The sequence below is a fragment of the Trichomycterus rosablanca genome, chromosome 20 (genome assembly GCF_030014385.1).
Source record: "Trichomycterus rosablanca isolate fTriRos1 chromosome 20, fTriRos1.hap1, whole genome shotgun sequence".
NCBI classification, from domain to species: Eukaryota; Metazoa; Chordata; class Actinopteri; order Siluriformes; family Trichomycteridae; genus Trichomycterus; species Trichomycterus rosablanca.
The window spans coordinates 9272787-9300186 of record NC_086007.1 but is presented as its reverse complement, the minus strand read 5'-3'; the positions used below and the strand labels follow the sequence as shown (position 1 = coordinate 9300186).

The 27400-nt window shown below is 40.2% G+C and overlaps 1 protein-coding gene across 1 annotated transcript in view; it reads right to left on the bottom strand.

Annotated features, from left to right (window-relative positions):
- foxo1a (forkhead box O1 a) overlaps positions 1-24632 on the bottom strand; it is a 55894-nt gene extending 31262 nt beyond the window's left edge. The window contains exon 1 of the mRNA XM_063016817.1: positions 23794-24632. Within this exon, the coding sequence (XP_062872887.1) occupies positions 23794-24384 (591 nt within the window). The 5' untranslated portion in view covers positions 24385-24632. The remainder of the gene's footprint in view (positions 1-23793) is intronic.
- Positions 24633-27400: the final 2768 nt, after the last annotated feature.

Here is a 27400-nt window from a genome sequence, read left to right as displayed (position 1 = left end):
AGGATCGAACACAGGACCTTCGTGCTGTAAGTCGACAGTGATACCCACCGAGCCACCATGCCACCCTGCTTAAATCATACTCTGGTAAATCTTGTGAGCATGTGTGGTAAAAAGAACTATTTAGGATTGGTGGAAAAAATATTGCACCTCATGTCAGTCAAATCTAGGATGTAAGTGGGTGTTGCTGACTTAGGGTTACTGCTGGTTACGTAGATGTACATAAAACCACAAGCAAAGGTCATATTCATGTCTTTATTTTTGTGTCATACCTTTAATTAACATCCAATAAACCAGTCTTAAAATTCTTATGCAAAATATGATATTGCTAAAAGTGTTTGTGGCTGAAGGCAATTTATGTCTGATTACATTTCCAGGTTCTAAAATAAACATGCCAAAGACAGAAATAGTATAAGACCTGCTCCTGTACCCTCCTATTTTCCTCTGAAAGGCAGGTTAACTTTGCTTGAGCGAAACCACACTTGCACCGCAGCCAGACCTATTTCTGACATTAGTTAACTGCTGCTGCTGCTGCAAAAGAAAAAGAACCGGACAGACGTCTACCATTCACCACAAAAACACACAGTGAACGTCACCAGACAGACACGAGTCAGGTTACTTATGCTTTCACTGCCTTAGCATTGTTCATGCTGAGCTATGTTATCTGGAATACAGTGCATTTTAACTGTGGGTAAGAGTCAACCAGAGTCTCAACTCCAGACCAAATGCCAGACATACGCATTAACACCCATTATGATCTAAGAAAGCCAAGCTGTTAACACAGGTTCTAACAAGTGAGCTAGAAATAGAAAGTCTGATTTACAAAGGAGGGTACAAGGGCAACTACTATGAAATGTCAAACATTAATGGGTATTAAAATGCATGGAGGTGAGCTAAACAGATGTATGGAGCATGCAATGTCATATCAAGAGTCCTCACAGACTATTTGCCCTTTTTGCAATGGAAATGGTAAATAAACAGGGTTAATTATGGTGTTAAATGGAGCCACTAATTAATTATTATCATTTTAGGAATATACTTCTAGATTTGGTGGTAGGGCTGGGCGGTATGACCAAAAATTTGTATCACTGTATTATTTAAGATTCTGATGGTTTCACGACATATCACGATATGTTTTATTTTTTGTTTGAAGAAGTCACTTGGATGAGTAACTTAATGTATGAAAGTCTGAAGATTATCCCAGGAATACTAGATGCACTGTGGGAAAATGCCTATGAAAGAGTGTCAATACATCACATGGCATCAAATATCTAGAAGTCACAGAAAAAAGTCTAGTGGACCAAAAAGCCTCATGTTTATAACGGAACATTCCATTAAAAACAATGGTTGCCTTGGTTAAAATATCTTTTTAATTTGCTTTGACTATAAATACCACACAATAAATAGATGAAGTTATTTAAAGACTCTCTAACAGAGAACAAAAATGTTACCTAGTAAACACTCACTAGGAACGCCCAATGTCATGCATTACATCACAAACTGGGCCACTGCCATGAGTGCAGGCAGTATTAATGATGTATAAATAAAATAGGTCAATTTACCTATATATACCAATAATGTCCAATTTAACATTAAAAAGAACGATTTCTGCTGAGCATTTATATTCATCATAAACCTAAATAATCTGATCTTAAAGGCCCTGGTACAGATCAAGTTTTGCAGAACCCTTTCAGGCACTAAATATGAATCTGTTATAATCCCTCCAAGCTTAGAGTTGACCTACAAAGATCCATCATGCAAATTCCTCGACTTCTGCTTTCACATTCCAGTCAAGCCATGTAGCACATAGGGGAACAGGATGATGGAGGTCAGGATAAAAGGTCCACCAAAGAGGACGGACAGGAAAAGCCCATTGGACTGGAGTTACAGTCAGAACGAGCCCATTGGCCTGGAGTGTCTCTGAAATGCTGACTTCCTGTTTTTGGCTGGCTAGTTTGAATGTACAGGAATTCCAGGATGCATACATTCCATTTACGCTGAAGTATTACATTATTAATAGCTCACATGAGTTCTGTAATTCATGTTAGGCTATATCTACGAGGTTATTTTTTACTTCCATTAGCTTCTTTTTACCTGCCAGGGACGGGGTCTTGCTTGTTTGTTTGTTTATTCGGATTTTAACGTCATGTTTTACACATGTGGTTACATTCATGACAGGAACGGTAATTACTTATTACACTAGATTCATCAGTTCACAAGGTTATATCGAACAGTCTTGGACAATTTAGTGTCTCCAATTCACCTCACTTTCATGTCTTTGGACTGTGGAAGGAAACCGGAGCACCCAGAGGAAACCCACGTGGACACGGGGAGAACATGTAAACTCCACACGGAAAGGACCCGGACCGCCCCACCTGGGGATCGAACCCAGGACCTTCTTGCTGTGAGGCGACAGTGCTACCCACTTAGCCCCTGTGCCGCCGACGGGGTCTTGTAGAGTGCACACGCTGCCATCCGTGATGAGCCGCCAACCGACTGGTCAGCAGAGATCGCTGCGGTTATGAGGGATTCTACTTCAATTTTTGTCCCTCCCCTCAACAGAAATACAGCCAATTGTGTGTCTGTGTAGGTGCCTGGCTGGTTGATAGCACAGCTGGGATTTGAACTCAAGACTCCAGTGGTGGTGGTGGGCTAGCACATTTAACCATGATTTTTTAAGGATTAAATGTAACGCATTACTGCACAACTCTTGTTGGTTGGGTATTTTGGTTTTAAAGTGTTTTTAAAGTTTTAAGCTACACACTTATGTTAGTACAGAAGTCCCAATGGTTTTAAAGCCAAAATAAAGTATTTCAAAGTTGTGATGTTTACAATAGATGTTTGCACAGAAATCAATCTGTATGAACTGCCCACCCTCACACAAGCTTCAAACAGACAACAAGTACAGATACACTAGAGCGTCGGGTTCAAACAAATATTTACCACTTACTATTACTGCATTCTAAAGGACTGTTTTTTGGACTCGAAAGGACAGGTTAGGGCACATGTGTGCAGGGTAAATGATACTAAGAACAGTAATTACAGCTTGTACTCACAAATTGGAGCATTCAGTAGAGTTATATGCACTGTATGCTTAGTGTCGCGCTGAAAATAGGTAAATGGTTAAAGCTCTGAAAGCAAACAGTTAAGGATTCATCCTGTACTTTTATTTCACAACAATGAACGTAGAAGTAACATGCAGGTTAGAACCTGTGCCATGGAAAGCACGGCACGGGAATCCCAGTCGTGAAAACACAAACATTGTGCGTAGTCCAGGGTGTCTCGAAAATCCCGCCTGTTTAGTTTCTCCGGCACGCTCTGCTCCGGCAGGCTGGCGTACCATCACATCAATGATTCATTGAGACAAAAATGAGAGCACATGTGGGCACACGGTTAATCTGCCCGACTGGCTCAGCCTCCGCTTAGGTATTTACCATCCCGGAAAAAAACACCCCCCCCAACCCCACACACACACACACACACACACACACACACACACCCCAAAACACACACGCTCATTCTAACTGTTGAAAAGATGGTACAAACAGGTTCTATTCAAAGCATTTTAAAGGCGTTGGTTTTCTATTATACCATTCACATCAAATAAAAGAAAAAGAGAGTGGGAGACAAAAAAATAACCTACTAACGTAATAGTACAATAATTTAGCCTGTGTATATGCTGCTGTGTTTTTAGTTGTCATAGCTTTATTTTGCTATGCAATAACATGAGTGATTATATTAATCACATAAATCATTCCTGAAATGAAAAGGAAAATAAAGAAAGGTGAAGAAAGAGAGAGTAAAGAAATCGGATGCCATAGTAGACGCGTAAAAAAGATGTCAAAGGAATGCCAGTGTGTGCCAGATAAGCCCAGAGCAGCGGCGCATTTATTTACTGCACACAGCAGCTCTTTTTGTTCTAATATAAGCCCTGCAAAGTAGAAACAATTCATTTCTTACTGCGGTATAGTCAAAATGTGTTTGTTTATATCTGTGTGTGGTCTCTTATGCATAAAAACGCATTTCTTCACACCATTTTTAATTCTTGGGCTGGATTTAATTTAATTCAACAAATGAAAGCTAGCACTTAATCAAATTACTCAGTTTGTTTATTGTTACCACCTGCACAAAACTTTTTGGGATGTACTGTTTTAGTTCACAGGGATAAAGATCTCTGAGGTCTACCAGCCCGATAAACAAATTCAAACAGAAAGCATTCAAAGCAAGTCAGGATCCAACAGAGAAATGCAGCACATTTGAAAAAAGATACAAGACCATCTTGAACACACAGTATCTCAGTTTAGTCATTTATATAAAAAAAAAAAAATACAGCTACACTGCCTAGGTCAGGTCACCCCTTCAAATGTACTTGAAGAACTAAATCATGTGTGACCGGACGGTTCACCTTTATAATAAGTGCTGATCTGGTGTGCGTCATCAGCCAGAGCAGCAAGGTATCCAAAGCATTTTTAGAGGTTGTAAAATGGGTTTTGTGGTTAAAATGGTGATTTGCTTACATGTACGTAGTTGTATTCCAAATGCTGAAGCGCACAGCGCATTTTGTGTTCGTTTTCATTCAGTGTTTTGTGTTCAGTGACCACCCTGTTCTGATTGCTTGTCCAAGCATAGTGGGAGGGATCTGTCTATGTCAGATCTGGTCTTTTTCTACATGCTTTTGTAACTAACTCAGAAGCAATACCTAATAAAGAGCTGCCTCCTACAAATAAAGGAGTGAAGAAGCTTCCTTCCTTCTTGCAGACGCCACAATACAATTGGGTAGACTGGCTACTGTAAATGCAGCAACTGCGATTGAAGGCACTGTTCATGGATCATGGTGTTACACCAAAGGAGACACTGTTACCTGAAAGATTACCATAAATTGTGCCGGAGGACTGGTAGCATCAAGGTATAGGTGGGACTGACCTGGTCAAGATGAATTCAAAAAATGAATAGCACAGCAGAAACAAAAATGAACCAGCTTTACTTTATCTAAGAGCTTAAAGTGAGGAGGAATGGTGTCTGTGAGGCTGATGGCCAAAGACCTTCGGTAAAGCAGATTGGATTGAAGTGAATGTTCCTGAGTGGCCCTGATGGACCTCAATAACTGGGCAGTTTATCCACCTTCAGTATGTTTTCAGAGACCTGTAAGAAACCCACACGGACATGAGAATAAATGGTAAACTCCTCACTGACAGTAACCGGAGGAGAGGACTGAACCCACATACTCGGGATCCATGTCGTGGCACCCTTTCAACCACCTGCACCACTAAGCCACCCACTCACATTTTGCAAGATTTGTTAAAAGTGTCTGGTTTAAAGTTCACGTTTCATGTCAAATAAATACTTCTAACCATCCAGTATCCATCCAGTAAATACCATGGGCAGTGAAATGAAACCTCAAGCAGACGACATGAATGGATGATTATTTGTGCATGTGTTTTAGCGTGCGTGTAAGTCTGAAGCGAGCAGGACAGTCTGCGTGTGTGTGTTAGTGTGTGTGAGATAATAGTGGGCCAGCCTGACAGGCACCACTCATAATCGCTTTAGGGCAGGAGTTGCACAACAATGTGGAGAGTCTAATGCCTGTGGTTTCAGCCCTTGGCAGCAAATGGGCTCATAAACATGACTGCTAAAATCTCGAGCACTGACACTGGAGTTAACACACACTGTCTACCTCATAGGGGGCTAGACATACCAGCTTCAGGAGCATGTGAATGAGCATCCTGTCTTAACCATGTGTGTTCAGACAGGGTGATCCCTGTTGGTATTATCAATGTCAATAACTGCTCCCAATGGGAAATCCTCGACTACCTTAAATGGGTTGGTACAGTACCCTTGGGCATCACTATTATTAAACATATCAGGCCTAGTTCTCAGCTGTACAGATAAAGATCTATAGATATACAGATGTTGACCAGTGCAGTAAGGATAATTGGTGGCTCAGTGGTCAAAACACACTGTCTAATGTTCTTCAATGGACCTGAAAATCAGTCACCTGAAAATATGAATCCTATATTACACCTTTGGATTTTGTAGAAGGGGAGATATATTCATTTCAGTAAGAAAAGAGTGGGTTTCTCTTTTGAGAGCAAAGGGGGGCCCTGCCCAGTATTAGCACAGTATTTCTATTAAAGTCCTTGATGAATGTAGCCTATCTACTAATACACAACTGTTATATTGTGTTATATTGTTCATGCATACTAAAGATGCAAATGAGCAAGACCCTTAGCCCTTGATGGCTTGCATTGTATTCAATGCAATTGTAAGTCATGTTGGATAAAAGCATCTGCTAAATGCTGTAAATGTAAATAAAACAAAAAAGTAGCATGATGAGCTAGTCAATCATGTTATTTGATATCTTTTTGTAGGTCAGTCAGTGGATCAAGCCTCACATCTGCCAGGTTTCCATTGTTGGGCCCTTAAGCAAGACCTTTAACCCTGAATGGCTTGGACTGTATAAAGTCACAACTGTAGGTCATCTCTAAAATTTCGTAAATGTAAAACAAGTACAGACACATTTAACCAAATGTTCAACCCTGGCAACTCTGTGTTTTTTATTCTAAAACAAACTGTGTATGTGACTGAAAGTAGATATTTGAGAAAGAATAAAAAACTAGGGCATGAGCGCTCGTCCCAGCAGCCACCAACACAGTGCTTCTCTTTGCACGCTTTTCCTCTCGGTTTCGCCAAAACAACTTTGTGACTCACTCTGACTCACGCGCCATGACTGCTTGCTTTTTAAATCATGCAATATGTCTGTTCGCACCATCAGACACTTTCCTAAACAGAGTAAAAAGAGCAACTGAGTTTTGTTGGTAATTTAGGATAGATCAGTTCACATGTGCAGATGAGGTCGGTTCTGCTTGAACACACTTTTTCGTGGGTCATTCGGTGCACAAGTGTGAACACGCTGCTGGCTGTGGATAAAAATCTTGGATATAGCTGCTGCATGATGGGAAACATCACAGGACTTTTGGCTTAAGTTAAGTGGCGTGGGATAATTTGGTTTTAATAATATGAATCAGTGATTAGAAATTTGATTTAAAAGCAGTTTTATATTCAGATCTAATCTGAATTTACCAGTGTATGGGCGACTATGAACGTGTCGGAGGGAGCATGTGTTAGGCGCATATACCCTCCTTGGATGCGATCGAGGTCCCCAGTAGTGGAGAAAAAGGAAAAAATGCATAAATAAAACAGAAAAAATACAAAAATGAACGCTGTCCCTCTGCATACTTATGCAATTCTTTTTTTACTAGCAGTGGGTTGGCAAATCAATTTAAATTAAAGAATTTTTCCAACACACAGTTAACACAACTAGATCAAACCTTCAGCTAACACTGCTCTGGAATGAAACTGCTAACCACTGAATGCTAGCAGCGTTTGAAAACATCATTTAATGATTCCCGCTGCTGCACGAGCCCCCGTATTATATGTTGCAACACTCGAACATTAGCATTGGTGACATAGTGAACATACTGTCTGACCGCTCTCACTTACACACATGCAGTTTGTGTGCCGTTAAACTGAATCATGAGCTTGTGATGTTCTGTCCCTGGACTTTGGCCAGCACTCTGCTGAAATAGTACTGTGTTGTGGCTCTAGCAGGAGGCCTCCGTTACGCCACTGTGACAGGACACACAAATAGGCCCAGGAGGGAACGCGGGGCGAGGCCAGGCCAGTCCTGTTCTGATATCATGCCCCAAAAATCCTTCAACTCTGTGTATCCCCACCACACCCCCCTGGCTGTGATATAATTTATGTGCCATGCTTTTATTATTGCTTGTTTTCACTCGATGTAAACTGTTCGACCCTAGCTTTCACAGAAGTACGGAAATGGACCATGAGTTCATGCAGCTGAGGCTTTACCTGATTGGTCAAAGGGGTAAACACAGGCTCTTGTTTGATAAACAAAATCAGATTGTGAGTCAATGACCTACAAGTCGACATAGAGTACCAGCTTCTTAGGAACACCGACGCAGCACAGAGATAAATTGGATGCTTATTTCATTTTAAATCTATTTAATGTTTTTTTTAGGGATAAAGTGGGCAGCAGGGCTGCACCGTTTGACGGGTGAAAACCTAGTGAGCTGCCTTGCTGCCTTTTGCCTACCTGGGCAGCTGCCTAAGTAGAGAGGATTCTAATAAGACATCGAACTCATACGTTTTTCAGACGCACTACTTAGACATGATTACGGCGATTACGAACACATTTAGCCTTAGGCCATTCATACCAATGAGCTGAGACTCCCACAGGATCACTACAGAGTAGGTATTATTTGGGTGGTGGATCATTCTCAGCACTGCAGTGACACTGACATGGTGCTGGTATGAGTGGATAAGACACAGCAACATTGCTGGAGTGTTTTAAACACCTCACTGTCACTGCTGGACTAAGAATAGTCCAACAACCAAAAATATCCAGCCAACAGCGCCCTGTGGGCAGCTTCCTGTGACCACTCATGGAGGTCTAGAAGATGACCAACTCAAACAGCAGCAATAGATGAGCCATCGTCTCTGACTTTACATCTACAAGGTGGACCAACTAGGTAGGAGTGTCTAATAGGGTGGACAGTGAGTGGACACAGTATTAAAAAAACTCCAGCAGTGCTGCTGTGTCTGATCCCCTCATACCAGCACAACACATACTAACACACCACCACCATGTCAGTGTCTCTGCAGTGCTGAGAATGATCCACCACCTAAATAATACCTGCTCTGTGATAGTCCTGTGGGGGTCCTGAGCATTGAAGAACAGAGTGAAAGGGGGCTAAAAAGGTATGCAGAGAAACAGATGGACTACAGTCAGTAATTGTAGAACTACAAAGTGCTCCTATATGATACGTGGAGCTGATAAAATGGACAGTGAGTGTAGAAACAAGGAGGTGGCTTTAATGTTATGGCTGATCAGTGTATTTACATTTGAAAATAACTTTTTTGTTTGTTTGCTTGTTTGTTTTTTTGTGAGAATTTGTCCCACACTGAATGCTGGGATTGCCTTTGGTGCTAAGGAAGCATCGGATGCTCCCTCATCATTCAGTCAGATTATCGCTTAGAATTGAGGCACCTCAGCAGGCAGCATTTGAAGGTATCTAATTATTCGGACACCCTTCTTCTCAGTAGAGTATAGGATGATGTTAAACGCGTCTATGTAGAGAGATCACAAATGTTTTTAAACAGACCCAGTATCGTTATTGCTTCATCACGATGATTCTGAACAATACTGAGACTTGCTGAGTATGAAATATAGCTCATTTTTCATCTTCCTCTTTCTTCTGCTTGTCAGTGGTATGTTTAGTCTGGACAAAGGGCACATAGAGATTCCCATACGTTCCCTCGCTCTCCGGCTCACCGTTTAGGTTGACGGCAGACCCGAATGATAAATACAACAATGCATTTTCTAAATGAAACCCAGCAGGTTTAATCTGAACATCTGTTTGCATATATACCCATAAACATGCTTAAAGAGTTTCTGCGTAATTAAATTCATATGTTTCCTGTGAATACACACGCAGAAAAACTGTGTGAAGGAATCTCTCCTAGCAAGGGTGGGAATGTAAAAAATTTATAATCCACTTGTTTTGTGAAGGTGAAGCTTAGATCGAGAGCGCTTACTAAGATCATGAGAAGGTCCTGGGTTCGATTCTTAGGTGGAGCGTTCCGGGTCCTTTCTGTGTGGAGTGTGCATGTTCTCTTCGTGTCTGTGTGGGTTTCCTCCCACAGTCCAAAGACATGCAAGTGAGGTGAACTGAAGATACAAAATTGGCCATGACTGTGTTTGACATTAAAGATTTGAACTGATGAATCTTGTGTAACCAGTGATTACCTGTCCTGTCATGAATGTAACCATAGGTAAAATATGATGTTAAATAAATTAAATAAATAATGAATAAATGAATCAATAAATGAATCAACAAATGAACCAATAAACGAATCAATAAATACTAATATGCTGTGTCCCAAACCTACGATTAGAGCACAACCAATATTTTACCACACACATGCTACAGAAGGCAAAATATTCCTCCCCAAAATGCCTTGGTATTCCTGTGAATCCATGATTCGGTCACACGGTCAAAACTGCCAGCAGAAAAACATCCACAAATCATCAGTGACCCATCACCATGATGACCCTTGACCCTAGGGATACTATTCTTCTGGTCATAAGCCTTGTTTTTCTTGTGCCATACAAACCGCTGATCCATAAGTTTTGATTCCTTACAACATAGAAGTATGTCTATCCAAATTCCTGCAGGCATACTCCAGTCTGTGCTTACAGATCAAGAGTGGCATGTGTTATGGTGTCCGGCCATGATGTCCTTAGTTGTTAAATGATCTTATGGTGGCCTATGACACATTTGTCTCAGCCTTCATCAGGTCATCCTGTAAGTCCTGTGCAGTAACACATTGTTACTTCATTATCCTGATGTAATCGCTAAGGCCTCTAGATGAAATTTTAACTACTGAGATCCTATCAGGTTGTAGCCCAACTTTAGATCATAGAGAATAGCAGTACGATCAGCACTACTATGTAGAGGTTTGGTTGGGCTATCAGGTTGTAGCCCAACTTTAGATCATACAGACTAGCAGTAAGATCAGCACTATTATGTGAAGGTTGTAGTTGGGCACTATTATGTAGAGGTTGTAGTTAGTCTATCAGGTTGCAGCCCAACTTTAGATCATACAGACTAGCAGTAAGATCATCACTATTATGTAGAGGTTTGGTTAGGCTATCAGGTTTTAGCCCAACTTTAGATCATAAAGACTGGCAGAAGGATCAGCACTATTATACAGAGGTTGTAGTTAGTCTATCAGGTTGTAGCCCAACTTTAGATCATACAGACTAGCAGTAAGATCATCACTATTATGTAGAGGTTTGGTTAGGCTATCAGGTTTTAGCCCAACTTTAGATCATAAAGACTGGCAGAAGGATCAGCACTATTATACAGAGGTTGTAGTTAGTCTATCAGGTTGTAGCCCAACTTTAGATCATACAGACTAGCAGTAAGATCAGCACTATTATGTGAAGGTTGTAGTTGGGCACTATTATGTAGAGGTTTAGTTGGGCTATCAGGTTGTAGCTCAACTTTAGATCATGGAGATGAGCAGTAAGATTAGCACTGTTATGTAGAGGTTGTAGTTGGGCTATCAGGTTGTAGCCCAACTTTAAATCATACAGACTAGCAGTAGGATCAGCACTATTATGTAGAGGTTTAGTTGGGCTATTAGGTTGTAGCCCAACTTTAGATCATACAGACTAGCAGTAAGATCCTTAATTATACTTAATTAGATTAATTTACAACAAATGTACAAATGCATAAGATCAATGTTAAAAACCACAGTCTGTCACATGCCAGGATCAGTGATTTAATTCCTTTAATTCCTTGCCAGTCGTAGAAAGAAAGACGGTTGTGTCTAACAGACACAGAACATCGGTTGAGTAAACCTAATTTTCTGTCTGAAGGGTGTTGCTGCTGTCTTATGTTTTGTCTGTTACAAGCTGGTTTAGCAACTTGGCTTAGGTTTCTCATATGCTTTACAAAAAGACCTCCTTCGTCTTACCAACAAACGCCACCACGTTTTGGCTCGGAGCTCTCCGATTCCTGTAAAACGTCTCCTTATGCAAGCTTTAAGAGGAGTTACCTGACATGAACTCGACGAACCTTGTACTGAGACAGTCAGAGCCTGGGGGTTAGAGAAAAGCACTCTGTTTCTCAGCTAATCACGGGTGCCTGGGCCTCCTGTAATCTAAGTTTATGCCAAGTCATGTTTGTAGCGTCCCGTGCTGCTTGTGCCAGAGGAGCAACTGCTGCCAGGTTATTAGAAGAGAAAGAGGTGGGGGGGAAGGAGATGGGATTTCTGGAAAACACTGGTCGACTTCATTTCATTGCAGGACTGGATCAGATCGTCCCTACGGGAGCTACAAGTTTGAGGCTCGGATATTTTACACTGATGTCATCTCATTTTCCAAACTTGATGATATTTCATCACGGAGATAATAGATAGCTTAGTGGTCTGTTTGAATCCAAAAATAGATTGTTCTGGAACTAATTTTTTATGTGTACTATTTTTTATGTGGTATTTTAGGTATGTTATTAATTTGCCTGAACTTTTCAGAAAAACAGCACTATGGCACAGCAGGTACTCTGGGTGCTGTACAGCAACATGTTTGTGTGGTCTCCTCGTTTGGTTCCCAGAGTTCCTATCAGCTCTCCAAAAACATGCAAAACATAGGACTGGGTACTCTAAATTGCACCTTAATGTGAGCAAATAATGTAATTTATTAGAGGGGTTTCCTTGTAGTAATCTGGCAACCTGTCCGTCCAGGTTTTACTCCTGCTTAGCACTTGTTGAGTGTTTTGAGGTCGCACAGTGATCCTGAACTGGACAGAGCAGATAAAACATATATATACTGTATATACTGTATATAAAACTATAAAAAACTATAAAACTATAAAACTTCTACAATTACTGACTGTAGTTCATCTGTTTCTCTGCATGCTTTGTTAGCCCCCTTTCATGCTGTTCTTCAATGGTCAGGACCTTCCCAGGACCACCTACAGAGTAGGTATTATTTAGGTGGTGGATCATTCTTAGCACTGCAGTGACACTGACAATGGTGGTGGTGTGTTAGTGTGTGTTGTGCTGGTATGAGTGGATAACACACAGCAGTGCTGCTGAAGTTTTTAAACACCTCACTGTCACTGCTGGACTGAGAACCAAGTCCACCAACCAACAATATATCCAGCCAACAGCGCCCCATGGGCAGCGTCCCGTGACCACTGATGAAGGTCTAGAAGATGACCAACTCAAACAGCAGCAATAGATGAGTGATCGTCTCTGCCTTTACATCTACAAGGTGGACCAACTAGGTAAGTGTCTAATAGAGTGGACAGTGAGTGGACACGGTATTTAAAAACTCCAGTAATGCAGCTGTGTCTGATCCACTCATACCAGCACAACACACACTAACACACCACCACCATGTCAATGTCACTGCAGTGCTGTGAATCATCCTCCACCTAAATAATACCTGCTCTGTGGTGGTCCTTCGGGGGTACTGATCATTGAAGAACAGGGTGAAAGCAGGCTAAAAGGTATGTAGAGAAACAGATGGACTACAGTCAGTAATTGTAGAACTACAAAGTGCTTCTATATGGTAAGTGGAGCTGATAAAATGGACAGTGAGTGTAGAAACAAGGAGGTGGTTTTAATGTTATGGCTGATCAGTGTTTGTTTCGTGTGAGCTTGCAGAATGTAAGGAAAACCACTTTTCTGATTTAGGATACTGACTCCCTTAAATAAGCACATGAAAAGTTTATAAGCGGTCACTGTGAAGGAATTAGATTGTATGTCCTGTCATGTTTGTTTGTGTGTGTGCATGTGCATAGTTTTTTCTTCAGAAATTACAGCATAAATACATAATCGTAAGCTAAATGTTTAGTGTATACGTCTGCAGTCTTTTAAAAAACGACCGTAAACGATACACGATAAACAACGAATCCTTGCTCTGGTTTGTTGTTAATTAAACTTTCTTCTGTTTTGTGAGGGCGTCAGGTGACTGGTGGAGACGGCGGTTTCATAAAAGTAAAGCGAGACGTTTTAAAGGACAGCAAAAATCAATTCCCAGCTTTAAAGCCAAAGCTCATGATTGGCGGACGTGTGCTGCATCAAATATTTGCACTAGCCGAGTGACGTCCGTGTTGTATATAAGTAACAGGAAGAGTAGGCACAGGGTCATCAGTGCACCGAACAAAGACATCTGGCTTGGTGTGTTTGTGTGGAAACACGGTGCTGTGTATGGTCACGTGTAACCTTCTGACTTCCAAACATACAACACATGAGCTTCTTCTGAACGCTCAACGAAGACAAACTAAACTGCCAATTTTACCAGAACATCAAAACTAAAAGCATTTAAATCTACTTATATTGGTACTTTTTTTAATACAGCTATTTTTGGAGAAAATGCGCCTTCCATTATGTGTAGTGAGCAAATGTATGTGCTCGGTTCTGAATAAAAAGCTGAGCTATAGCCAGCTCTACATGCACTAAGAGGCTGAAAAGGTTTCAGCAATGAAGAGCAGAATGACTCACCTACTGAATGAAGATGCCTCACTGAACATCTTCCATTTACAAATAGTACCATTCACTTACTCGTTACTTGGTTACTATGCTTAAAAGGTGCTGAAAATTTCAGGCTATTAAGCTTTATTTCTACAGATGTGCACTTCATAATAATGCATTTTAAAAATACTTCTCATTTAAGGTCTGTGATTTTCAAATTAAACTCAAAACATAACAGCTGCAGCCCTACATTTAGCAAATCGCATATTACACGGGACACTGCTTATTTCACGGGAGACGCGATTTTCATGGCCGTGAATTAGGTAGGGCCTTAAATATAACTAACAGACAAGTAAAGACACCTCTTTTTGCATATGGTGGGATAAACACGGAGACCTAAGTTTTTCATTTAAGCAGATATAATACCAGACACCTACCAGAATTAGAAGGATTTACCAAATGTTTTATCACATCACTAATACAAAGCTTGAAGCAATATGCTTATATGGTTGGAGTAAAGGAAATAGGAGATTGCTTTGTGTCAACACAGCACACGTCATTGGCACTTTACAAAATGATAAATCAACAACACTAATTCATAGATTGTCTGATTTACCATCGCTTTATCCTACTCAGGGTCGCAGTAGATCCAGTATACCAGACTGGTAGCCAGTCCATCAAACGGCAGAAAAACACACAGACACACTCAGGGTAATATTAGTAGCTCCATTTAACCTGACTGCATGTCTTTGGACTTAAGGGGGGAAACCGGAGCACCCAGAGGAAACCCACACAGCCTGCAAACTCCACACAGAAAGGACGCAAGCCACTCCCCCTGGAGATCAAACCCAGGACCTTCTTGCTGTGAGGTGACAGTGCTACCCACCGAGCCACTGTGTCTGTCTGGTTTGCAAAAAGGGTATGCCAACTTGAGAGGTTAATTGTAAATGTAAAAATCACTTTTTAACAGTTTAATGTGCATGTAAAACTTGAGAAGGGATGTCACAGTACCCTCTTGCTGTGAGGTGACCGTGCTACCCACCTAATAAATCTGTCCTGTTTCTGTCTAATTTTAAGAAATTGTTCTATATTTGTTGTTCTCTCTCATAATTTAGCTAATTTTTAATGAACTGTCTTATGCTGCTCTCTTTGTTTTTATCTTAATTATTCTTGATGTTGATGTACTATTTTGATTTTGTACTATGATTTGTATGGTGTATGTACGTATTTGTTTTGATTATTTGTCTTATGTAAAGCGTCTTTGAGTATCTTGAAAAGCGCTATATAAATAAAATGTATTATTATTAATAAATCAGCAAGTTTAATTAGCTGAAGGTGCTTAAAAAGCTTTAAAAATACCCACTCTGGCCTTAAGAACAAGACAGGCAAAAGGTGCATGTGCCCTCGTGCTCTCTTATTTAGAGTCACTTAATCAACAGGCAGGCAGAGACATTTCCTGACTGGTTGAATGCTGTTGTTGGTCCAACAACTAGCATCTATTTTACTGACAGCTAGCAAGATGTTAATTCCCACTATAAGGTTTTTACGATTGGTGACAGGGACGTCCCGTGTCCTGTCATCTGATCAGATCATCAAATGGTGTCATCACAGAGTGTCCACAAGTCTTTTGCCCTGGGAGGTTTGACATTAAAGCAGTGTAAGTTACTCTGTAAAAAAAGAGTCAGTTTACACTCTGGACTTGAGTCCAACTGGAACCAGTTCAGAGTTTCTCTATGCTCTATGTAGCAACATTATAGCCCGATGAATCAGCAGGAGATTGAATAACAGTGTAGGTGGGTTAGGAAAAAAAAACATGCGTCTGTTCAGGCTCATCTTTTGCCACAGATTTGTTTAATTTCTTTTTTTACCTCATTTCTAAACGAAACCCAATCGGATCAGGTAAACACGCTTATACTGTGCAACTCACTTCACTTCATGTACATTTGTGGCATTTTGCAGATATCCAAAGCAACTTACATTATGACTTATTACAATATGAGCAATTGTGGTTTAAGGGCCTTGGTCAGGGGCTCAACCTTGGCAACCTGGCAGTGCTGGGGGCTAAATTGACAACCTTCTGATTACTAGTCCAGTACCTTAACCACTGAGCTACCCCTGCCTTTCTCGTCAAGGCCCTCTGCAATGCGATAACAAGTGTCCACGATGCAAGAAGCTTAGAGTAAAACCAAAAATAAACAAGACCGGTGCTGTGAGTGCTCCGTTGCTTTCCCACACTTACCTAGGCAGACCACACGCTTTCACAAACTCTCATGATCACACATGTGCCATGTAGGCAGGCCAGTAAAAGCATCATGTTTGAATGAAACTCTGGGATGAACCAGCAAAACCTGGATTAAGAGTTGTATTTGTCAAACGCTTATCAGATTTTGACAGATGTTTAAACGCTGAAAACCAGCTTCACTCTCAAAAACAAAGGTACTGTACAGGTACACGTTTTGATTATACAATATTCATCAAGCCAAGTGAGATTATTTTAATTGCAGATGCTGCTAAAATGGTTCACAATAACCTGTTCATTAAGGTTGGGAATATAATTCCACGTCCTGGCTGGTTCTCATATCTCCAGAATCATCAATATCTAACTACCAAGCAGTTAAACAATCCCAAAGATGTTCAGTTTCTTCAGCATAAAATGTAGTTCTGAGACTTAATATTGTGTAATCAAGTGCCACAACACTACCCATCAATGTCATAGTAAAACAAGACATCAACGTGGGTGTTTTACAAACTGCCTAAGGCATCAGCAACAGAGTGCTGTATTTATTTACATACTGGATGTGTCAGAATTACTGATTTTACTTATCTACAGTCAGTCACCTTTACCAAAGAATATTAAACTTAATCTTTTTATTAGATCTGAGCATTAAAAACCAGAAAAATACATAAAAACAACATCTAACATTGCACCAATGCAACTAAAATGTGAAGTCAATATACGGTGCAAACAGCATTTTTTCCACACTGTGACAAACCAGACAGACAAATCGGGATATCCCGGGCAGCGTTGGGCACCACCTGGAAATACTGGGCACAATGTAATATAACACCCTGGACTATCACAGGGCAACACACACTCATCTATTTATTCACTTGCTCAGGCCTAGGAGCAAATTAAAGTAGCCAATTCAGTTTTGCTGATGGAATTCTGGGTACCCAGAAGAATGCAGGCATGCAACATGAAACTTCAAGTACCTGGTACCAAAGATCAAACCCAAGTTCTCAGGACCCAACTCTAGAAGCTGTGCTACCACGGTGGCCTGTTTATTCATTGTAAGAATGTCTTATACTTCCTTATTTAAATCTGTTCTTGAGACCAACAGAGTCATGGTAAAACATCTTGCTGTTTCTTAAATTTAATGTGTTAATGTTTTAGACTGTTTTATTGGAGAACCCACCAATATTTCAATATTTCATGGGAAAATCTTATTTTAAATGATGAAACCACAAGAGACAAGACCAGATTAATACAGCTTTGGGGCCTTGAGGGTTTGACTCTCCTGCCTCTGGGTCCTTGGAGGCTTTGACTTCCCTCCTTGGTACTGTGGTAGCCTAGTTGGTAGAGCTGTGGGTTACCAGCTAGAAGGTTGTGGAGCTGTGGGGCTCTTGAGCAAGGCCCTTAACCCTCTTGAATCTCGGAGGGCTGTACAATGGCTACCCCATGCTCTGACCCTTCCAAAGAAGACATTGGGATATGCATGTAAAGAATTCCATTGTACTCTACATCTCTAAATCTCTAAATCATCCTTAATGATTCAAACCTTAGTACTGTGTCATATTGTGCCAATTAGTTTAATTAATATGATCTCTTGTTTATAATAATAAATTATATTAACTGTATTCAAAACTGAATTAAATTTCCCACACATTGCTTGTTTTAACCATTGTAAATGAAATTAATATTAAACAGTCGTCCAAATTATATAAACAAAGTCCTTGTGCGCTGCTTTAAAATCTTAATTGAATAGATTCACCCTCTTCAAGCCGCTCAGGTGGCGCAGCGGTAAAAAGACGTGCTGCAACCAGGGCTGGATTCTGAGTATGTGGTATCGAATCCAGCTTTGCTTCACTGGTTTGAAGCTGAGTGGCTATATGAGCAACGATTGGCCGGTTGCTCATATCGGGGGGGTGGGACAAAGAACCGGATATGGGTCTCTCTCTGTCAGAATGCGATTACGTTCTCTGCCGGCTGATTAGAGGCGCCTGCACAAGAGATGAGGGAGGATGCCCTTAGGGTGTGTCTCTCCGCATGCAACGCTAGGTGGCGCCACACTGGGTGGCAAAGATGCATCTGGCTGCTGCTCGTGTTTCGGAGGGGATATGGGTTAGCTTCGATCTCCTCTGTCAGGGCAGGGTTCGGCATAGACAGAGAGGAAGCACGATGCAAATTGAACAATTGGATGCGCTAAAGGGGGAGAAAATGGGGGGAAAAAAAAAAATAAATAATAATAAAAATTTAAAAAAATTGATTCACCCTCTTCATTATAATTTATATAAATTTATATAATTTATATAACATAATTTATGAAAGCTTTTAAAACATGTAACCTAGCGTTTGTTTCACAGAACTGCTTTTGCATTGCAAAACAATTTTACCAATTCTCTAATACAAAAGTTTCCATTGCTGTTCTTAAAAATTCTAAAAATATTAAAATGATTCTGCATCATGTTTAAAGGGATTGCAAAAAAAAGTTTAAAAAATGCTAGAGCTCTTCAGAATGTGTCTTTTTACGAATGATATGCTGGTAGGTCTTTCTACAATTTACAAAGTTAAATTATGGCACTTATTTCTTTGTATTATTTTTTCTTTCTTTCTTTCTTTCTTTCTTTCTTTCTTTCTTTCTTTCTTTCTTTCTTTCTTTCTTTCTTTCTTTCTTTCTCTCTTTCTTTTCTTTCTTTATTTCTTGACACTCTTCAGTATTTGGCTAAACACAATAAGGTGAATGTGCTTATTTGAATAAAGTTTAGCCTCTCTGAACTGTGCTGAGTTTGTCATGCCAAAACCGCATTAACATGAATGATGCAGCAGGCAAATTTGCAAGCGGACACGTACTGTAAAACTAGGTTGAGAGGATGTTATGAAGAATAATCATATATTACATCTCTCACTATGAAACGTTACCCATTTTACACCTTAAATGTAATTTAATAGCACAGTTATGTACATAGTTATCACTTGGAAGATTTTACCCCATGGAACATTTATAGGTATAGTCTGCTCTTACCTTGAGTGGTTGCATTAGTGGTTCATATTATATAAAAGTGCTGAGTCATCTCAAACACATTTTTATCACCCAGCCAATCAGGACACTGCTTACAAGATTGTCATGGTGACCTGAGTGTCTGTGTAGCAACTGATTGTTGTTACTCGATAAACATCAGGAACTTATGAAAATGAATCATGCTGATTAAACGGTTAACTTTTAACCAACAAATAACTTACAAAGGGTTATTTAAACTGTGAGTGACTGACAATTTGACAGTTACCCAACCTCAGTGTGCATGTGCCAGCTTTGTTTACAAACACAGAGAAAACGTTGCGGTTCTAATCAGAACAGAAAAACATTGTATGCAATTATTTAAATAATGTACAACTCAGCTATTAAACATTAAAATCATAAACAGTTAATCTGTTTTAGGTCAGTATGGGGTCTGACTGCATGTTGTTTGTTTGTTTGTTTGTTTGTTTATTAGGATTTTAATGTCATGTTTTACACTTTGGTTAAATTCATGACAGAAACGGTAGTTAGTTACACAAGGTTATATGGAACACAGTCATGGACAATTTAGTGTCTCCAATTCACCTCACTTGCATATTTTTGGACTGTGGGAGGAAACCGGAGCACCCGGAGTAAACCCACGCAGACATGGGGAGAACATGCAAACTCCACACAGAAAGGACCCGGACCGCCCCACCTGGGGATCGAACCCAGGACCTTATTGCTGTGAGGCGACAGTGCTACCCACTTAGCCACCATGCCTGACTGCATGTTAAACTTTTTTTTTCATGTCCCAGTATAAAGGTAGAGGATTGTGCTAATCATCTTATAATAATGACACCAATGTTGTCAGGAAGAGCTTTAATATTCTAACTGCAATGTTATTATGATTAGTATGTTTAGTTAGCACTTGTAATAAACTGCTCGCTACAGGCTAAAATTTAAAATCTTAATTTTGATCTTTAAACTCGTTCTTCTAGTCATGCGATTCTTTAATACTGCCATGTTTACTGTTACACTGTTTTTTAACTTTGTGTTTTAGTAATTTAAAGAGACGTTTGCATCCCTATTTATTAAAAATCAGAGATATTTCAATCAAACCCAAACTTGCGACTAGTTGTTAATTGTACTATTTACTAAGGTTGCTATGGTAGCCTGGTGGTGTCATGTAAGCATCTTTTTTATCATATCAGCCCAAAAAGTGCTCCTTGCCATTTTTTCTTTATAAAACAGTTGCTTTATAGTGACCATAAGCTTATGCTTACCATTTAATCAAATTAATAAAGCAGCAGCATTAAAGTCATAGCAGCTAAACTCTGTATAACCAAGCTAATTGTAAAGCTAGAGCCAATAACATTTCCCTTAAAACTCTATAAGAAAAAACCCTTAGAGAAACCAGGTTCAAATAAAAAGGCATTATTTAGGACCAACATCAGATAGAATGATTACAGTAAAAACATCAAGGTTTACACACTACATGATTCAGAGATACTGAGTAATCAATCAGATTATATAACTTTTACAACCACAACACTGGCACTGGCAATAACAAACCTCGTGTATACTACTCCATTATTTTGCTTCCAATAACATTGTGCAAAACATAGTCTGCATTATTATGCAGCATGTGGCATACAATTCAGGTAACCTAAGTCCTTTCACAACAGAGCCACTCGCAGCATGACTCACACAAGGCAGGTTGGGGAGCCTTAAGCTTGCGAAAGCGCTCTTACAAAAGCACAAAACCCATGGAATGCCAGGACAATGAGCACTGCTCAGAGGGTGGAACAGAGGTTTAATCTGCCTGTGCAGTCTTTCATGTAAACATACCTGGCGTGCATCATATCACTATTGACGCATGAGCCGTTGGATATTAATAGTGTGTAGTGTGGCAAGGTATCACACCCAACAACACAACTTTGGCTCTCATCAAACTGAGTGGTTTCCATGGATTTCAGTGGGACTGTTTTACTGTTTCTCAGGTTGTCAGGTGGTGTATAAAAATGTGACAAATGTCTGTGTCATTAGAACAGTTGTGACGTATGCTGTGATGTTTTTTCTTACACATTTTATATATTCCATATTGCACACACACAATATATGCGTACAAGACAATGGAGTTACGATATATGTTCATCTGAAGTCACAGATCCTCCTCACCAGCAAATACCACATATATAAGTTACTCGGGACCTGTCATATGATGTTGGCAGCAAAGGAACTATTGTGTCCTCTCTAATTCCCCATGTGCTACACATACTCAGGCCAAAATAGGGCTGTGAAATGCAAAATTATAACAGTCATGTCAGTTTGTGTCTGAATAGCCCTGGTCAGTAGGATGACACACCTCTCTCATGTTAATCAGAGCTATGTTAACCAATAGCAGATTACTTTGTTTATACAGAATAGGTGCAGTTTCCACTGCATGATCAGCAGTTTAAAAATATGCTGTAGCTGGCCGATTTATTCTGTTTAGGGTCCAGTGTTGATCAGAGATGCCGGACTAAAACATTAAACTCTGTCTGGTTTCTAGAGTTTATTAAGATTATTTTGGTGGGGTGGGGGTTCTTTTTTGCTATATTTATAGAAATAGATGATTATAAATAACTTGCATTTAAAATCATAAGGCAGGTGGTACTCATCCCTGATGCTGCATGAGTAATTAGCAAAGGCGTGACATCTGGCTTCAGGTGTCATCTATTTTGTACTGTTTACCTCTTTTTCCTTATCAGTAAACTGTAAAAACGCATAATACATATTGTGAAAATTGTTTTCAGTACATGAAGATGATAGTGAGCTGTAATAATCTTGTCATATCCACCAGTCCTGGAGAAAAGCCAATTATGCAAACCAGTAAACACTGGTTGGGTTTCACAAGTGTTCTTCAGATGATTAATGGTTCTAGGTAAAATAATGTTTGCTTAATGCCCCTCTGGAAGATACAACTTACTGATCTGGTCCTAAGTATTGGTTTTAAAAACAATATTAGTCTGTACTGGATCAGGTTTGACATTTTCCAACACTTACACATTCCTAATGTGACCACATGTGGTATTGTCTGGAAGGCCACCATCATGCCTTTGGCATTTGGCATAATTTGCCTGCAGCCAGTTGGCTCAATTACTGCGAGGATAGAGTTGGCTGAGTATCTGAGTTGAGTAATACTCAGATTTGACATTAGTATCACTAAAAATTACAGGGATCTGAACGTTCCTAATAATAATGTTCTTTCCATCACAGGAGATAAAAAATGCTGTATTTATATTAACATTAACATTAGTGTGTTTCTTGATTGCTTTTAAAAAGAGAACTTCACATCTGGTGGATTAAAGCACAGTCTTTTCTCCTGCACCACTTCAAGCAGGTTTCCTACAATGCAGACCTTCCATCTCAGAATGGGGTCTACTTCAGACACTTTTTGTTGTTATTTTTCTAAAAGAACCTTTAAGAATATCAAAAGACAAACACTTTACACTGACGTGCTACTTAATTGAACTGTGTCCTCAGACACAAAACTGAACATTACACAAATGTTGTTCTCCAGTACATATTCTGAGCTATAATAAGCAATTATTTCCAAATACAGTGCAATCAGATTCAGCAATCAGATCGGATTATTTCAGATGTCCAAAACTGGCTACCCTGCCTGGCTTTGTTCACCTGGACTATTTCTGTTTGCCAAGTTCCACTTAATACAGTTGTCTATTCAGGGCATTTAAAAGCATTACCTTTATCTTTAATGTATAGTATAAAGATGCTTTTTATGTTGGCAGTGTTGCAAGTATAAATCTTAGTTCTGACAGGTTATTGTACTGGTAAATAATTTGTTTTCCTGGATTTGATGGCAATACAGTATCCAAGGTTCTATTAGAAGTATTTCATACTGTAGGGTACTACCTAAAAAATAGTTTTTCTTTAAATATGTATAAGTTACAAAAAGCTGCATCACTATTGTCATTTGTATGTATGTTAACGACATGTGACAAACCAGAATTACTTAATCCATGGTCGCCAGTAGAATAATGCACCCTGACAGGTGTCCCTTGCCTGGCACAGATTTTGTCTAGACATACCGAGCTGTTGCTTAGTTCTACATAATTGATTAAAGACTCACCTCTATACCAATCACTTACATACTCCAAAAATCTAGCTGAAACCAGTTTTTGGGTCTTGACAATGCAAATGGCCAGCATCGGTTATCATTATGGTTCAACACCATGTGTGTGTGTGTGTGTTTCAGAATGCCAAACAGAAGAACCATTCAAAGTGTTTACAGAAAAGTTTTTCCTCCTATGTAGTTACAATAAGTTACAATAAGCTGTGACATAGTGTCGCTTCTTGACCAGACCTGAGGGTTCAGCATCAGCAAGATGCTATTGGGAACCAGACTTTTTCTAAAGTTTGTTCCCTAAAGTATCATTAGGATTTCTGTCTACTCGGTGCCAACATAATTCCTATCATCCCCTGCTGCAAGGTAACCCCTGGGCATAAATACCTTCCATCCGGCAGAGCTGTTACTGTCGCCCTTGTCCTTGAAGTATGGAACGCTCTTCACCATCCAGTCGTAGATCTGGGAGAGGGTGAGACGCTTTTCGGGTGAACTCTCGATGGCCTTGGTGATTAGATCTGCGTAGGACATGTTGCCCCATGCGTTGCGCCGAGCAGAGCCGCTCTTCCTCTGAGCTGCAGCTGCTGATGAGGAGGAAAGTAACGGCACCTGCTGCTGCTGCTGTTGTTGTGGAGCGACCGGACAGCTGGAGATCTGCGCCCGCTGCTGCTGCTGCTGCTGATGATGATGGTGGTGCCCGCAGTTTTCCTGGCACTGAAAATCTGGACATAACAGAAGAGGCTTTTCGTCCTCATAGTCCTCGGTTTCCTCGAGTAGGCTCAAACTGGTTAGGAAGTCCGAAGTGCCGCTCGGTTCATGCTTGACCGACGGAGCCGGAGAGGACGTGCTCGAGTCGCCTGGGTTGGTGAACTCGGGTCGGGGCAGCGGCCAAGTGCACGATCGGGGACGCGAACGAGGCTCAAAATCCGGGTCGATGTCAACCAGCTGTTGCTGTTGATGCTGGGCAGTGTCTGCCATGGTATCGTGCCTGTTTCCAAGCGTCACATAGAGTTAATAACAGTGAGTCAGGCACCAGAGCGCGCACCGAAGCACAACTCAAACAGGAAAAAAAGTTTAGTCCCAACAAAACACAACCTACATTCGAAAAATCGTACAGAATAAAAAGATTAAACCAGATTACAACACGAGGAATAAAACACGAATGACATCAAAATATGACTTCAGGTTCTAAAGTTGTAGTGAAACTTTAGTGATCCGCTCCTGTCACTGCGCGTCTCTGTGTGTGCGCCTGAGTGTGAATACTGGAAGCGGCGTTACCGGAGCTCGTTCTTCATTGGTCAGCGTATTCCACCCACGCTTGATTGACAGCCAAGATCTACCAATCGTATGAGCGCACTAAAAGTGAAACAGAGTTACTCCGCTCTCCTCCCAGCACTTGTAAACACTACTATGCAGGGTGAAATGAAACAACATTAGTGACGTTCTTCATTTGATAGGGCAGGCTTCAAAATAACTAAAAATTGGATTTGTTTAAAAATCTGCAGCTTCTCTATATGGCCCAAACTATGTGGACATGCATTCTAATTTAAGTTCGGGTATTTCAGCCACTCTTTACTGACAGGTATTTAATCTCTAGTTATTTATTTATTTTTTAAATTTAATTAGGATTTTACCGTCAAGTTTTTACACACTTCACGTACTTACTGGTTACACAAGATTCATCAGTTCATGTTCAACGTCAAACACTGTCATGGACAATTTTGCATCTCCAATCCACCTCACTTGTATGTCTTTGTCCTGTGGTAGGAAACCGGAGCTTCTGGAGAAAACCCCCACAGAGAGGACCCGGACGGCTCCGGCTGGAAATCTAACCCAGGACCTTCTTGCTTTGAGGCGACAGGGCTACCCACCGAACCGCTATATAATTAATTATATGCATTTTCTCCCCTTTTTCTCCCTTTTAAGCGCGTCCAATTGCCCGTTTGCGTCATGCTTCCTCTCCACCAATGCCGATCCCTGCTCTGATTGAGGAGAATGAAGCTAACCCACGCCCCCTCCAACACGTGGGCAGCATGCCGTATGCATCTTATCACCTACATTTTGACGAGTGCAGTGCAGCTCAGCGTTGTGTACGGAGAGACACACCCTGAGAGCACTCTTTTCTCATCTCTGTGCAGGCGCCATCAATCAGCCAGCAGAGGTCGTAATTGCACCAGTCATGAGACAGAGAGACCCCATCCGGCTTAGTCCCGCCCATCTTTGCCGGCAGGCAAAGCTGAGATTTGATACGATGTACTCGAGATCCCAGCTCTGGTTCCAGCGTGTGTTTTACCGCTGTGCCACCTGAGTGGCCATTAATTATATGCTTTTCACATTGTGGCACTGGTTTAAAGATGGTCAGTTTCTGTTAGTGCATAAATTTAGACATAGTTTGATGAGTTTAGTGAGGAAAAACTACAGTGGCTTGCTCCCTGACCTCAACCCCACTAAACACCTTTGGAATGAAGTGGAATGTTAATTGTGAGCCAGACCTTTTTGTTTAAACTTGGTGCTTGATCTTACAAATGCTTTTCACTAAAAGGCTAAAAAATACCACAGACTCAACCCAAACTCGTATAAAGCCTTTTCAGAATATGGGGTTGAGATCAGATGTCCACATATTTAACAAAATAGTACAAGGCAGGAACACGCTTTAAATTGCCAATCTTTCTTTTGGCAGTTTTTGCTGCTTTTTTGTTCTTCCCATGACTGTGTGGGTTTTTTTCAAGTACTCTGGTTTCCATAAAATTCCCAAATCAGGCAGAAGGATTGGTTGTTCAAATTATCTCTTAATGTGATTGAGATCAAATGTGTGGTGCCTTGCATTTTAACTTATGGACAGCACACATTTATTACTTAAGTGTAAAATAGGCTAATAGTGTACAAATATAAGTGGCACGTCCATCCAGACCAAGAACCCATGATCTGAGACATTATTCTTTTTTTCCTTCATTGTTTGTTTGTTTTTACCACCGCTTTAACCTGATCAGGGTCATGGTGTGTCTGACTTATTAAGTGAACCTCACACTCACACCTAAGGCAATTTCTAGTAGCTCCAACTGGCCTGACTGCATGTCTTTGGGAGGACTTGTGGTTGGAAACCGGAGCACCCGGAGAACACCCACACAGTCACAGGAAAAACATGCAGTCTTCACATAGAAATCAAACCCAGGCTCTTCTTACTGTAAGGCGACTGTGATATCCTTAATATTAAAAACCATGTAAAGTAGTCAATGTTACACCAAATACATTTTTTGATCGAGAGAGAGAGAGAGAGAGACGGAGAGGGAGAAAGAATGTAAGCTCAGGTAAAAACCTGTTCTTTGTGGCTCCAAATTGTATACTGTAAGCAAACTAGAATGTTCATTATTTTCTGTCAAGTATCTTAAAATGCATTAGTGGGGTTTGTGGGGAGTTTAAAAACATCATTTTTAAATATATAATAAAACATAGTAACAATTAAGCACCATCATAGACCCAAATAAGTGTAGTAAGCATTTGTAATAGACATAGTTATCATTTAGTATTATGGCTGTAACCAAATTACTAATTACATAATTAAATACAAAATTTACTAAATATAACAGTAAAACAAGTTTTAGGGGTTGCCACAGTGGATTTGCTCCTTATACCAGACTTGACACAGTTTTTATGTCAAATGCCTTTCCTAACTCAAACATTCTCATTTTATCCAGGCTTGTGACCTGCACTGAGAGTGCACTGACAAGTATCTGCTACCTAGTTCCAAATGTGATGCATTATTCTGTCATAGATCTTCTTTTAGGTTAAAAAAAGTCATAGGTCTGTCTACATAGGTCTGTAGGTCTACTTTTTAGCAATGGTATGTTGTTATAAGTCTTGTATGCTGTATGAAAGCGAAGATAGTTTATTATTTAAGTTGACATTTAAATAACAATGGTGAAAAGGTAATTATTTAGTACACAGCGTGATGTACTATGTTATCATATGGTTACTTTTTGGTAAAAAAATATAT